The sequence below is a fragment of the Zalophus californianus genome, chromosome 13 (genome assembly GCF_009762305.2).
Source record: "Zalophus californianus isolate mZalCal1 chromosome 13, mZalCal1.pri.v2, whole genome shotgun sequence".
NCBI classification, from domain to species: domain Eukaryota; kingdom Metazoa; phylum Chordata; class Mammalia; order Carnivora; family Otariidae; genus Zalophus; species Zalophus californianus.
The window spans coordinates 143,301-156,367 of NC_045607.1; the positions used below are offsets into that span (position 1 = coordinate 143,301).

Below are 13,067 nucleotides of genomic sequence, written 5' to 3' on the forward strand. Positions count from 1 at the left end.
TGGCCTGTGGAGACATCAGAGTCTGGAGCTCATAAGAACCCTTCCAGAGCTGCCCAGGCTCCTACTTAAAGCTGACAGGCTCAGGGGTCTGGAAGAGGGGAGTGTGGCTGGCCCACCAGGGGCCAGGACTCAGATCCAGGAGGGTTCTCCTCTGGAGAAAAGACTCTCTTGCCACCGCAGGGTGGCTTCAGGCATACAGGACTCCCATATGGAGAGAGCAAGGGGAATGCACAATAGGCCCTGTGTCCACATCAGCCCCGGATATCAAGCAGGGTTATTGCAGCTGACCCCCAGGGAACAGGAAGGCGGAAGGCCTGACCAAGCTCCCCATGGCCTACAGAGCCCTAGGGTATGAAGGGTTGGTCCTGGAAAGTCAGCCCTGGTCCCTGGAGAGGGACAAGGGACCTCAACCACCCCGGTTACCTTCTTCCTTTCCTCCTTGGAACTGCAGCCAGGGCCAAGAGAAGTCATGACTCAGACTCTTGTGGCCCTTAGACCCATGGACATGGGTAAGCCAGCCCTGGTCAGGTTCAAAAACCAAAAAATGCAAACAGCCAAAGAGCCCAGGAAGAGAGCTAGAAGGCAGGACTGTTCCTCCCCAGGAGTCCAGGAAGGGAGCCGCAGCCTTGTGGCAGATTGGAATGAGGGGCTAAGTCCTCTGGTCCGTGGGTCTGAGGCCCTTCCAAGGGAGGACACAGGTCCATGTGGCCTGGCTTGTGACTGCTCACCCCATCAACTTCCTCCAGGGTGCCCTGGACCCCGCCTCATTTCCCACCACACTGACAGATGAGTTTCTAACCCGTTTCAATCAGCTAGGCCTCCTGCTACCTGCGACGGGAAGCTCAGGCCCCAGCAGAGGCCCTTGGGGGCACTGGGGTCAGTGCAGGGGTCCTACCCAGGGCATTCCAAGGCAAAAGGCTGTGAACCGGGATTTGCAGGCTGCAGACCAGAGGTGGTTCGGGAAGAGGTGAGGGGAGGCCCAGCTGCAGCTACGTACACAGCGCCGTGGTGAGCCGCTGCGGCTGGTTGTAATGCACCATGGCCACGCACAGCGTGTTCAGGGCCACCACACACAGCACCGCCCAGTAGAAGCTCTGCGCCTTCACCATGCGCCGGATGAAGAACCGGAACATCTTCTCCTTCCTACGGAAGTATGACGAGCTCTCCGTCTTTCCGCTCTTGAGGCTGGCACGGGCGAAGGGGGATCCTGGGGGAACAAGGGGCTCACTGAGGACACACTCTCCCTCACAGACGTGTGCCCCACGGACACATCCTTGAGGACACGCTTCCCCTCCCACTCAGACACATAGCTCCCCCATGAGAACACCTTCATGGGCACTTGCCCCAGCCCGGGTCTAGCTCAAGGCCCCATGTGTGTCAGACCCGTGTGTTACTGGCATTTAGCTGATTACCCTTGCACCCCCTGCAGTGGGGCCTGACCCCACCCCCATTTCACAGGTGAGGGAACCAAGAGCCTTGGTGGTCTCCACAGTGACTGGGCTCCAGATGGTCCCCAGCACCTCCTGGCCACCTTCCAGCAGGCCTGATGCTCCCGGCCATCCCAGCTCCTCCGTGGGCCTTGGAGAGCACTACAGCATCTGGTCCTCCCCCCGCCCCCACCGCCCCGCTTCAACTCAGGGATCAGCAGCCACTGGCTGTCTTTTTTAAAGATTTATTTATTTGAAAGAGAAAGAGTGTGAGCGAGAGAACACAAGCAGGGGGGAAGAGGCAGAGGTAGAGGGAGAAGCAGACTCCCCATTGAGCAGGGAGCTCCACACGGGACTCGAGCTCAGGACCCTGAGATCAGGGCAGCCACCCAACCAACTGAGCCACCCAGGTGCCCCTGGCTCCCTATTCTCAAGTAATTTTTTTTTAAAGATTTTATTTATTTATTTGACAGAAAGAGACAGTGAGAGAGGGAACACAGCAGGGGGAGTGGGAGAGGGAGAAGCAGGCTTCCCGTTGAGCAGGGAGCCCGATGCAGAGCCCGATGCGGGGCTCGATCCCAGGACCCTGGGATTATGACCTGAGCCGAAGGCAGACGCTCAACGACTGAGCCACTCAGGCGCCCCTCTATTTTCAAGTACTTTGACTAGAACCCAGCCAAGTTCCTTGGCTTGCGTCTGGTCCATGGCTGTTATCCTGGTGCAGAGGCAGAGGTGAGTATGGCCCACAAAACCCAACACAGTCTCTGGAATGTCTGCGATGAAGCTACCACGGCCTTCCCCCATCACCACGTACATGCCACCTCTGCCCTGCCGTGACCCTAAGCATAAAATGCTTCCCACCACTGGTCCTTTCCACAGCGGGCTGCTTCTCAGCTTCACATCTGGACTTCACAAAACACCCCTCTCTGGGCACTCCTTCCAAAATAGGGTCATCAGCCTACCGGCAATAATCACAGCTGTGTACCACCCACCCTGTATTGGCTCGTTGACCTGTTCTGTGCCTAGCTTCCAGACCAGATTGCACACTCTGTGAGGGCAGGAGAGAACCCTCGCGAGAGCCGCTGCACTCCTTGACAAACAACTGAGCAGTCTTCATGGGGGCTTGGAGGTATTGAGTATGCATGTCTCTGTCTCTCCGGACATCCCATGTCTCTGCAGCACATCAGGGTCTCTCTAGTGTTTTCAATAAGGGCCTGGGCTTGTGTGAGGCTCCGAGGGTTCAAACCCAGTCAGCTTGGGCATCGGGTCCCTGGGTGAGGGTGTGTGTGCCACGTGATGTTCTGTGTGTGTGTGCGTGTGTGTGTGTGTGTGTGTGTGCGCACGTGCACCTAGACTCTCAGTGGCACACTAGTAGTATTTTGGGGCTGATGTTTTCTTGAGTTCACCGAAATGAGGACAGGCCCTGAGGCCTGTGGAGAGATTTATCTATGAGCTGAGCAGCTGCATCGGGGGGGTAGGGGGAGATGCTGTGACCGACAGCCCCAGACACAGAAGGAGCAGTCCACAGGCCAGGAGCCATCCACCAGCCCTCTGAGAAACCTCACAACGCCCTAGATGCCACACCCCACCCACAGCCATGGAAGACACTGCTCCATCACAGCCTCCCAGGGAAGCCAGGATGCAGCCGCACAATCCATGTCCAGACACCAGCCACTGCCAATAGTCAGAGCGACCTCATTAACCAGGAGCTCTTGGCCAGCCTTACTGAGGCTGCAAAGTGCCAAGGCCACAGCCAGACACACCCACTCCCCCCTCCAAAGCAGGAGAGAGAGGCAGACAGTGCAGAGCAGGAGAGACAGACACACAGGCAGACCATGCACAGACCCTTCCGGGGAACCCACACACTCAGATCCCCTGCCACTTCCTGAGTCACTGAGAAACGAAGTCACACACACCCTAATCATCTCACTCTCAAAGACACAACCACTCACAGAATCACATGGGTGCATACCTAGGAACACACACAGGGCCACGCTGGGAAGGAAGGTTAAGAGGGCACGTGACCTGTGCAAACTGCTCTGTGCACCCGTGTGGCCAGTGAGACAAGCAGCCAGTTCTCCAGGGGAGGCTCCACGGCCATCCCCACCTGGCTTACTGGACCATGCCCAGGAAGAACCAGTGGGCCCCTGCCATGCGGAAGGCCTCGTAGGAATGCTGCCTTGGCACAGCCACCCAGACCCACATGCAAACAACCACACACATCTTCACTCATCGAGGCATATCTAGACAGTAGCTTCCTGAGCCACATTTGCCCAAAACCACGTACCCTTACTTGGCTCCTGAAGCCCCACCCGTCCCCCCTCTAACACACTCCAAGGGACAGAAAGGGGAGCAAGAGTCCCGGCGCACTGAGCATGAGGTGCCCCCCTGTCAGTTCCCAGGGAGAGGTGTGTGCCCACGCACACCATGGCAGAACCAAGGACAGAGACCTGCCCACCCCCTGGCCTCCACTTGGTCAGGGAACAGGGATACGCAGGCAAACATGGCATAGGTTCTGGGTCTCCGGAGACAGAGACATGTGCCCCGGAGGACAGCCTTTCCCAGCAAGCAGCTACCATGTGCTCAGGTCGGCTCCAGACAGTGACTCCAGCCCAGCTCTTTGGTAAAAGCAGGGGTCCACAGTGAACATGGACACACGACACATCCAGAATCGTAGGTCTGGGTGGGGAAAATCATGAGAGATTGGGACTGCTTCTTTTCATACTGTGCATTTTCCATGTTTAACTTAATCAGTGTATATTCTTTATAATCAAAAGGCTTATTTCAAGGAAAAAATATATCATCAAGCTAAGGGAAATCAAGAATTAAATCAACCTATGAATATCAGAACAGTTAATCATTAGTGAAACAATGCATGAGTGTACATAATATTCGGATTTCTTTCCATCATGCCCAAAAGAGGGGTTCATTAGTTAATATAAGGTCTATGCTGGCCCTGCAAAACAATACCCGTTCCTTCCACACATGTGTAGAGTTTAGGCCCTGAGTGGCAGAGAGAAGGCAGAATGACTAAGATCCATCCCCACCCTCGATGACCCCACCAGAGGCCAGTGAAGGGACGGAGGAGAAATGTGTTCCCTTCCATCTTCACGGTTGCACTCACCAGCATGGGATAATGAAAGTAATGTTCGCCAACAAGCCATGGAGACACAAACCCCATCACCCCTGCCCTGGGCATGTGGCTTTACAGTGTCACACAGCCCAGAGAAGCCCTCACTCAGAAACAGATCACAGGTAACCTGGTCCCAGCACGTTGTGTGGGAGTCAGCGAAATGACATGGGGCACGTAGGCTCAACCACGGGCACCAGTGACAGGGTGGATGGAGGGGTGACAAGCCCAGCGCCCGAGACGCCACCATCCTCACACAGACGGAGGGACAAAGGAGGTGCTGGGCATGAGGAAACCCACATGTGGCTTCTTCTTTCCCTGCCCGGCCCCACGCCCAAGCCCGCCTGAACCTGCTGAGGCCTGAGGCCCAGAAAGCAAGTGAGCCCAGAAGCCCTGCCAGGGACCCAGGAGGAAAAATCAGCAAAATCCCAGGGACGCAAGTACAGCACCAAAGCAATCAAAATAAAACTGAAAGGAGAAACTTTTGGAGAAAAAATAAAATTCCTTTCAGCAGATGAAAGGAGAGGAGGTTCACTCTTAGAACCCAAACTAGTGGTTCTGAAGGATGAAGCATAAGCCAAATGTTGAATGAGGGACAGAGGGTGAGACTTGCAGGGGCCGAGTGGGAGACAGAACATGAAATAATGGGGATTCCAGATGCCAAAAAGCACGAGGCGAGGAGATGAACTCATTAAACACATGGGAAAAGCCCTCCATGAAGGAAGGCCTGAGCCCACAGGCACAGAAGGAGCTCCTGACACGTTACAAGAGCCCCGGCCCCTGGCACCTCCGTGGCACGAGGACAGCAGGGGCCAGGGGGACACCACAGAGTGGCAGGAGGACCCAGCAAAAAGACCTCACGCCTCAGGTAGGAGGACACGTGAGGCTCAGCAAGAAGCCAGAAGCCTCAGGGAAACCAGCCGAGCACAGGACAGAGAGCAAGCAGAGGAAGCAGTTGGTGGGGCAGTGGCCACAGGCGAGGACCTCGGAAAGCAAAGTCCTGCGGGCAAGGGTCAGCCTCTGGGGGTGCACACTGGCCTGCTAAGCAAGGGTTCTGGAGCAACCACAGGGACTAACAACAGCCTAGGGCTAAAAACACCAACGTCCTCAAACCGCGAGGGAGGAGGCGAACACACTGCAAAGGTCATATGTTCTTGATCTTTGGGGCCAATAGGGGCAGAGTGATGGCAAATAACACCAATTTCCTTATGGAAACAAGGCATCTCAGGGGCAAGGATGGTAAGAAAACAAGACACAGTAGCGAAGGAGCATGGCAGTAATGATGAGAGCCAAGGAGGGCCGCTCATGGAGCCGACCAGGAGAAGTCGGGGGAGAGGGCGGGTAACTCTGGATGTGGAATAAAGAGCAACCAAGGTCTAGGCGCTGATAGAAAGGCGGCCGCCCAGCGAAGCATCACGCAGAGGGGAGGGCACAGCCTTCAGCGCCCTTGCTGGTGAAGAAGAGAGGAAGAACACGCTGCACAGTTGGAGAAATTAGGAATGTAATAAAAAAGCAAGTCAAAATAATTTAGAAAGATGAACTTATTAAAGATACAAGAGGAAGTCATGACATTTAAGACAAAAAACAGAAGAAAGGAAGTGTAAAATTGGGTCATTTTATGTGATCACTCATACAGATTAACCCCACACGATCCTAATTAATAAAGCAGCGCACACAGACAGACACTCTGACGACTAGTAAACAGCAAGAGCGAAGTCAGCTGATCCAGGCCAGCCTCAGCGGGGTCAACACCGTCACAGCACCCAGCCGGATCCCCAGACAGCTGCCCGCAACCCCACGGGTTCCCCAGCATTTGCACACACAGCACATGCTCCCCCCGGACTCTGGGCGTCAGCCCCCAGCCCCACCCTCAGGCACGTGGCGCCCGCATCCTCTGATGCCCATGCCCAGCTGGCCGGCAAATCCTGTGCCCTTGCCTTCAGAATGTATCCAGAACCTGGCCACTGGGCAACCCCGTGGCTGCCTCCACTGGTCGGATCCCTACGGTGGCCTCTGAACGGGCCCCACTTCTGCCTTCCTGCACTTGGGGCTCTCCTGTGCCCCAGCTGGAGCCGGACGGCGTCTCCCCTCTGCAAACCCACCAGCGGCCAGAGTCCCTGCCGGGCCCTCGCCCTCCGCGAACTTCTGATCTCCTATCGCGCCGCTCCCCCGACCCACGCCACTCCCCTCCGATCTCACTGGCCTCCCTCACAGTGTCCCCACTTGTGCTACGCTCCTTCCTGCTTCAGGGTCTTCTCACATGTTGCTGGAATGTTCTCTTCCATGAGGTTGACTTCCTCACTTTCTTCAGCTTTACCCCTGGGTGGGGGGGCTTCTTTGGCCATTCTCTTTAAAATCCCAACCCCCTGGCCCTCCAAGCCCCTTGCTTCTCGATTTTTCCCCTTTCCAGAGGTGGCACTGACGCGCTGCATACTTCTCATGTCATCCTGCTTGGGGTCTGACGCCACCCCGGGAACAGAAAAACTGAAAGAGGAAGGGGCTTCATCGTTCCCTTCAACACTGAAGCCCCAGTGCCTGGAACGGCTCCTTGCATGTCATGGGCACTTAAACATTTGCCGAGTGAATGAACAAACACGCAGCTGAACACAGGAGAGATGAGAAGAATTATATGAGAAAAGTACAGGAGGCAACTCTATAGAAGCAAGTTTGAGACGCTGAGAAAATGGAAAATTTCCTCACAAAGCATAATTTATAAAACTGGTCCAAGTTCTTTTTATTTTGGGTTCACGGCTTTATCTCAACTTTAAAGAACAGATTATTTAGGTGTTATGTTACTTAAGTTATTCTAAGCCATAGGAAAAGACTTTTAAAAATCTTTCCAATTAATTTTACAAAATCGGAATAAAAACTCTAGGTAAAATAGAAAAAAAGGGACTATTTAAATATCACACTCACATGATAAATTTGTAAAAATTGTAACAAAGCTCAGATCCACAACACACATCAGTCTCTTATTAATTAGCAAACACAAACCACCCAATAGAAAAATGGACAGGTATGTGAAGAATCACCAAAGCCAAAACTCAAATGGGAAACCAACATTTAAAAAGAGACTCCAAATCACTAGTAGTGAGTGAAATGAGAATGGCAGTCCCAAAGAAACATCACTTTATAACCATCAAATTGGTCTCGAGCTAGCAAAAGTCAAAAGTATCTCCGGCACGTAACTGGGAGGGACGGTGCTGGCAGTGGGCGCAGCACCCTGCTCCTGGGGGTCTACGCACAGGGACAGAAGCGCTGGAAAGGAAGGGCAGATGTTTACAGGGCTTTGTTTGGGCAGCACTTTTCATGATGAAGATCAAACAACCTAAAAATAAATGAATGGCCATCAACACAGAGCTGCCAAACAAATTAGAGTGAACCCATGGAGCACCGAGTTAGAATCAGAATTAGAATTAGACTTCTGAGGGGAGTGGTCTCCAAAAGGTACCGATGAGAAAAACTTGTATGAAAGCATTTCTGTAACATGCAAAGATCTCAAAACTCTACGTGTGTGTATGTGTGCATGTGTACCTGTGTGTGGGTGTGATGCCAATGTGTGTTCTATCTGAGAAACAGGGAGAAATGCCAAGCTACTGACATGTGTTTACTGGGCCTGTGTGGGGAGAAAAAGAGGGAAAGGGTGGATGGATGGATGGTTAGACAGATGATTGGCAGATGGTAGATCAATAGATACATAGATTGATAGCTAGATGGAAAGACAGAGACAGACACAGACTGATTGATTGATTGATAGATGTCAATCAATGCACAAGTAACTTTCATTAAAGAGTTGTCTCATAAATGTAACCACACAATGATAAGCAGACCTCGGACCCAGGCCTGCTCAGGAAGTGCTGGAGATCAAGGCTGCCTGCATCGTGTGTGACTTGGTGCCTCGCAATGAGAAGCTCACTGTCATGCAGGCCCTTCTCCAACTGTCAAGGTGGAAACCCATGACTCAGCCCCTTCTGTCGCAGAACGCACAATAACCGGGCATTCGGTGGGAAGGGGCCCAGCACTTCTGGTACCAGCCTGAGAAAGGGAACTAAAGTGGCTCTGTGTGATTAAATTAACCAGAATTCTCCTTTCACCATTTGAGGAGATGGGGATGAGGCCAGAGGCCCCAGGAGCATGGAAGACAGACAGGGGCTGGGTAGAAAGATAGCCAGACCCTTTCGATCCCTACAGCCGGTGACCCACTCGCAGCCCTTCAGTGGTGGGATGCAGCCTGAGGCTCTGCGTCCGCATGGGGGACGGCAGAGCCAACAGCAGTCAGAGTATGCAAGTGAGCGGCAGGCACTGGGCAACAAGGGACTTCCAGGAGCTAGACACACAGCCCACTCCCACTGCCTGGCTCTGGGACACACCAGAGGGCGGAAGGCACTTCACTTCCTGCCATCAGGATGGACACGGGAGGGTGGGCCGTAGGGAAGGAAGGGAAGGAACGTGGCCCAGAGGGGATGGGCAGGAGGTTAGGTGCACTTTCTATACCCAGTCACAGGACAGGCCCTGTTCAGCCAGGAGGACCCAAAGAGACTCACCCACGGCACAGAGGTCTGCAAACCGGTCCTCCCCCTCCTCAGCGTGGATCAGGTCATTCCGACTCTTCTTGGTGGCTGCTCTCTTCAACACTGCTTTAAACAAGGGTGAGGAGAGGGGACGGCATATGAGCCAGCACCCAGCTCACCTGCCCCAGGGCTGGGGGGGGGTCTTTCAGCTGAGGGTATGCGCATCTTCCTGGGGATCTCCTATCCCGGCCCCCATGAGCCCCTCTCAGACTTCGGAGCCAAGGGGATGAGGAATTTGGAGGGGAATGCCACTTTCCCTTTTCTCCATGATGATGTCAGTGGCTACCAGGGAGACCAGGAGACATTTGTGTAGGGCAGGGCCAGGCTGCAGCTGGCTGCCCCAGCAGTCCACACCCCAAGGCCAGGTGAGAGCAGAGAGATCAGTCAGGTCCGCAGAGGGGCCGGCACAGTAGAGCCCCAGATGTGGGTCCAGCTGAGGCTACAGCAGACGTGGCCAGCCTCTCTGGCTTCGGCTTTGCTATGAAGAGGATAGCCTTCCTGCCAGTGGGGCCGTGCCCGTCGCCGGGCTGCTGACCATGGCCACACTGGCCCTCGTCCCTGCCCTGGTGGCCTCAGGCTGTGCTAGGAGTCCTGCCATGGCCGGCTGGGAGCTACGTCACCCTGAGCCCCGGAGACAGATCCAGCTTGGTTTAAACCTGAACTTTGAAAGCTTCTAGATTCAGCACCGTCCAACAGAACTTTCTATGATGATGGGGGGGCGCATGGGCGTCTCAGTTGTTGGGCGTCTGCCTTCGGGTCAGGTTGTCCCAGGTTCCTGGGATCAAGCCCCGCCTCGGGCTCCCTGCTCGGCAGGAAGCCTGCTTCTCCCTCTGCCTCTGCCCCTGTGTGTGTTCCATCTCTCGCTATCTCTCTCTGTGTGTCAAATAAATAAATAAAATCTTTAAAAAAAAAAAAAGAACTTTCTGTGATGATGGAAATGGTCTAGATCTATGCTGACCAGCCTCTAGCCCCATCTAGCTATTGAACGCTTGAAATGGGGTGGGTGAGGCTGAGGAACAGGTCCTTCACTTTTATTTCACTGCAGTGTACTTACGTGTGAGCTTACACGGTCACACGTGAACTGCCATGTTGGACAACACAGCCCTCAGGGGCATGCTGTGAGCACAGCTCTGAGCCTCAGGCTGACAGGGGTCGTGGGAGAGCCCACCGCCAGCTACATCCAGTCTGGTCCATGGTACGCAACTCCCCAGGAGCATGCCATGACCTCCGGAATGGACTCTGCCCAGGACTGTGTGTGCTGCAATAGATGGGCAGCTGCCCGGTAGAGCAAGAACATCATGCACACATGTCTCGCTGGGCACAGAGTGCTAACAGTGGTCACCTACCATCCAGAGGGGACTTCTCCTCCGCATTCTTGTCTTCCTCAGCCAGCATGACTTCCTCTGTGAGTGAGACACAGCCTCAGGTTGGAGCCTTCCCATCCCAACCCCTGACCAGGGCTCACCCCCCAGGAGCACACCAGTATAAGGGTGCCCCTCTGCTGCACGACCCTGCCCTCTCAGCCCTTCCAATTCCAGAAGCCTGTGGGGTTCATGGCTGAGCTTTTCCTGTTGAGACAGACACCCTCTGTGTCCCACAGGCAGTGCCCCATGAGGGGCGCCTGGCCTGTTCCCACGCTCATATCACCCTCCCCTGAGAGCAGCCACCCCACTAGGTGAGCTCCTTGCTGACAAGGCACTTGAGGAGGTACAGCGGGTGCCCCATATGGAGGAAAGTATGCTGGCCTGAGGCTGGGGGACAGTCAGAAACCCCAGGCCTGACAAAGCCCAGAACCAGGTGCAGAGCACAGAGCAGGCTCAGGTCAAGGGTAGGGCGCCTGAGTCTGACAGGCAGAAACTAGCCCTAGGCTAGGCTATGCCAGAAGCTTCCATTAAAAAGACCAGTGTCCCCAGAGCCAAATGGCCGCCTGGTGTCGGGACCCCAGGTGGGCTGGAGAACACAGTTCAGACACCTCAGCTCCCCTCTCCTCGACTAGTCTCACCCTCCCCATGGCCACTGACAGAGGCCAGGCCAGGAGCACTGCAGCTGCCCCTGGTTCTCACCGGCCTTGAAGATCCACTCCAAGTACCCATTGAGCTCCCGCTCGATCTGCTGCTGCCGGCGAAGCTTCAGGAAGGCCCGGCGGTTCTCGACCCTCTCACGCTCCTTGGCAAACTCTCTGCATGGTGCAGGGGCCAGAAAAGGAAGCAGACAGGGTGAGTGTGAGCACAGCCCCACGGGTGTGCGGATGCAGAGGCAAAGGGAGCCAGGGGAGGCTGGGACATGACATGCAGGCCATGGGCCGCCCCTCACCACCATGGCCTCTTCCAACCTGAGCCCTCAGAGGGCCCAGGTGAACGCTCCTTCCTCAGACTCCTCCAGCACACAGGGACAGCACCTCAGTCTCCAGAGGGGGCTCCAGAGAGCTGGGACAACTCCACATCCCCCTGCCCAGAGCAGGCCGAGGCGCACACCCTCCAAGTGCCAGGCTGTCATCTGCATCCTACAGAGATCTTCTGGGCAAGAACTGCCCAGAGAACTTTCACTTTGTTTCTTCTGCTGGTTCAGACCCAGAGCCCTTGCTACGAGGGGAAGGACAGCCAGGAACAGGGCAAGAAGGGAAGGGATGGGGGCAAGCCGATGATGAAAGGGAAACATTCCAGAGCCACCTCGGCCAAACTTGTGAGGCTCGCAATGACCAGGAGAGGGATCTCTGCCCTCCTTAGCCCTCAGCAGCCCAGCCCCAGCTTCCCAGACAAGTTTCTGGGCTCACACAGCCAGAAGGAAGCCATTCACACACACAGGCACACAAGCACGCCCAAGTGTATGTGCACCCAGCATCCAGCATGGCGAGCCTCTCAGCCCAGGCTTGGGGCAGGACCCAGGTCCCCAAAGGAGAGGTAGGCACATCCCCGCAGCAAAACAGCAATGTCTGTCCTCAGCGAAGTGGCCGTTTCTCCTCCAGGAGAAGCAGCTTCTGGGCTTGGTGCGGTGAGCCCAGCAGACCTAACTCCTGGCACACAGCGACAGCAGGAGAAAGAGCTCAGCTCTGGCCAGCACTGACCCAAGCTCATGACCAGAGTCCCCCAGGGCCTGAGCTGTGGGATCCTGGCAATGAACAGAGCCAGGTCCTGCCTGGACCTCCCATCCCTCAAAAACCCTGAATCTGCGGGGACACAGGGCCCCTCCCTTCCTCCCCTCTCCATCCAGCTTCTGTCCCTTGGCCGTGATGAGGGCAGGAGGGCCTGGGGTGCAGGGGTGGGGCACTGACAATACCACTTGAATCAGTCTGAGAGCCACCAGCAAAAACTTGCTGTAGCAATCTAGGCCCTGCCCAGAGCATCCACTTCTCAAATGGCAGCCAGCAGCAGGGCCTGTCCTTCCCAGGCATGAGTTCTCACTGCTAAGAAAGGCCCCAAGAGGAATCCCTGTGATCCTGCTCCTCCAGAAGGCTTTGTGAGTGATAGCCTGGGGCATGAGGAAGAACAAGGCTGGTGGGCTCCAAGCCGGCCCGTGGCTGGATGGAGTCCTGTAGGGCGAGCTTTTCCCGGGCCAGGCTGTAGAGGAGACATCTGGTCACGGCTGCCTTGGAGCGCAGCCAGCATGGGACCCACCTGTTGTGCGCTGACTGCCAGCTTTTGGGGCCTTGCCATTTCCAAGCCTGCCCAGGCCTGAAAGAGGGCCCTGGGGTCCACCTGCTGGGCCTGGATGTCTGAGGGAGGGTTCAGCTGAGACTAATCAGGAAAACCATCCCATACCACCCAATCCTCAGAGGCCAGCGTGCTCACAGGCGGGAGGGGGACTGGGAAGTCACAAACTTTGTGGCCCTGCTCAGTGAGGAGACCCACAGCCCCACCCCCCCAGTTCTTTCTGTACATTCTTCAGGGCAAGCCACACAAAGCCACCCTAAGCAGGCTGCTCTCCCAACTCGCCATGAAC

At 55.5% G+C, this 13,067-nt stretch overlaps 1 protein-coding gene across 19 annotated transcripts in view; it reads right to left on the reverse strand.

The window, feature by feature from the left end:
• CACNA1B (calcium voltage-gated channel subunit alpha1 B) overlaps positions 1–13,067 on the reverse strand; it is a 181,571-nt gene that overhangs the window by 116,669 nt on the left and 51,835 nt on the right. For 13 of the 19 annotated variants that reach the window (XM_035723562.1, XM_035723560.1, XM_035723553.1 and 10 more), the window contains exons 8-11: positions 11,192–11,307; positions 10,475–10,531; positions 9,102–9,194; positions 998–1,207 (exon numbers count right to left, since the gene is read on the reverse strand). In XM_035723562.1, the coding sequence (XP_035579455.1) occupies positions 998–1,207; positions 9,102–9,194; positions 10,475–10,531; positions 11,192–11,307 (476 nt within the window). The remainder of the gene's footprint in view (positions 1–997; positions 1,208–9,101; positions 9,195–10,474; positions 10,532–11,191; positions 11,308–13,067) is intronic. The other 6 variants (XM_035723547.1, XM_035723559.1, XM_035723561.1 and 3 more) reach the window with 1 other exon arrangement.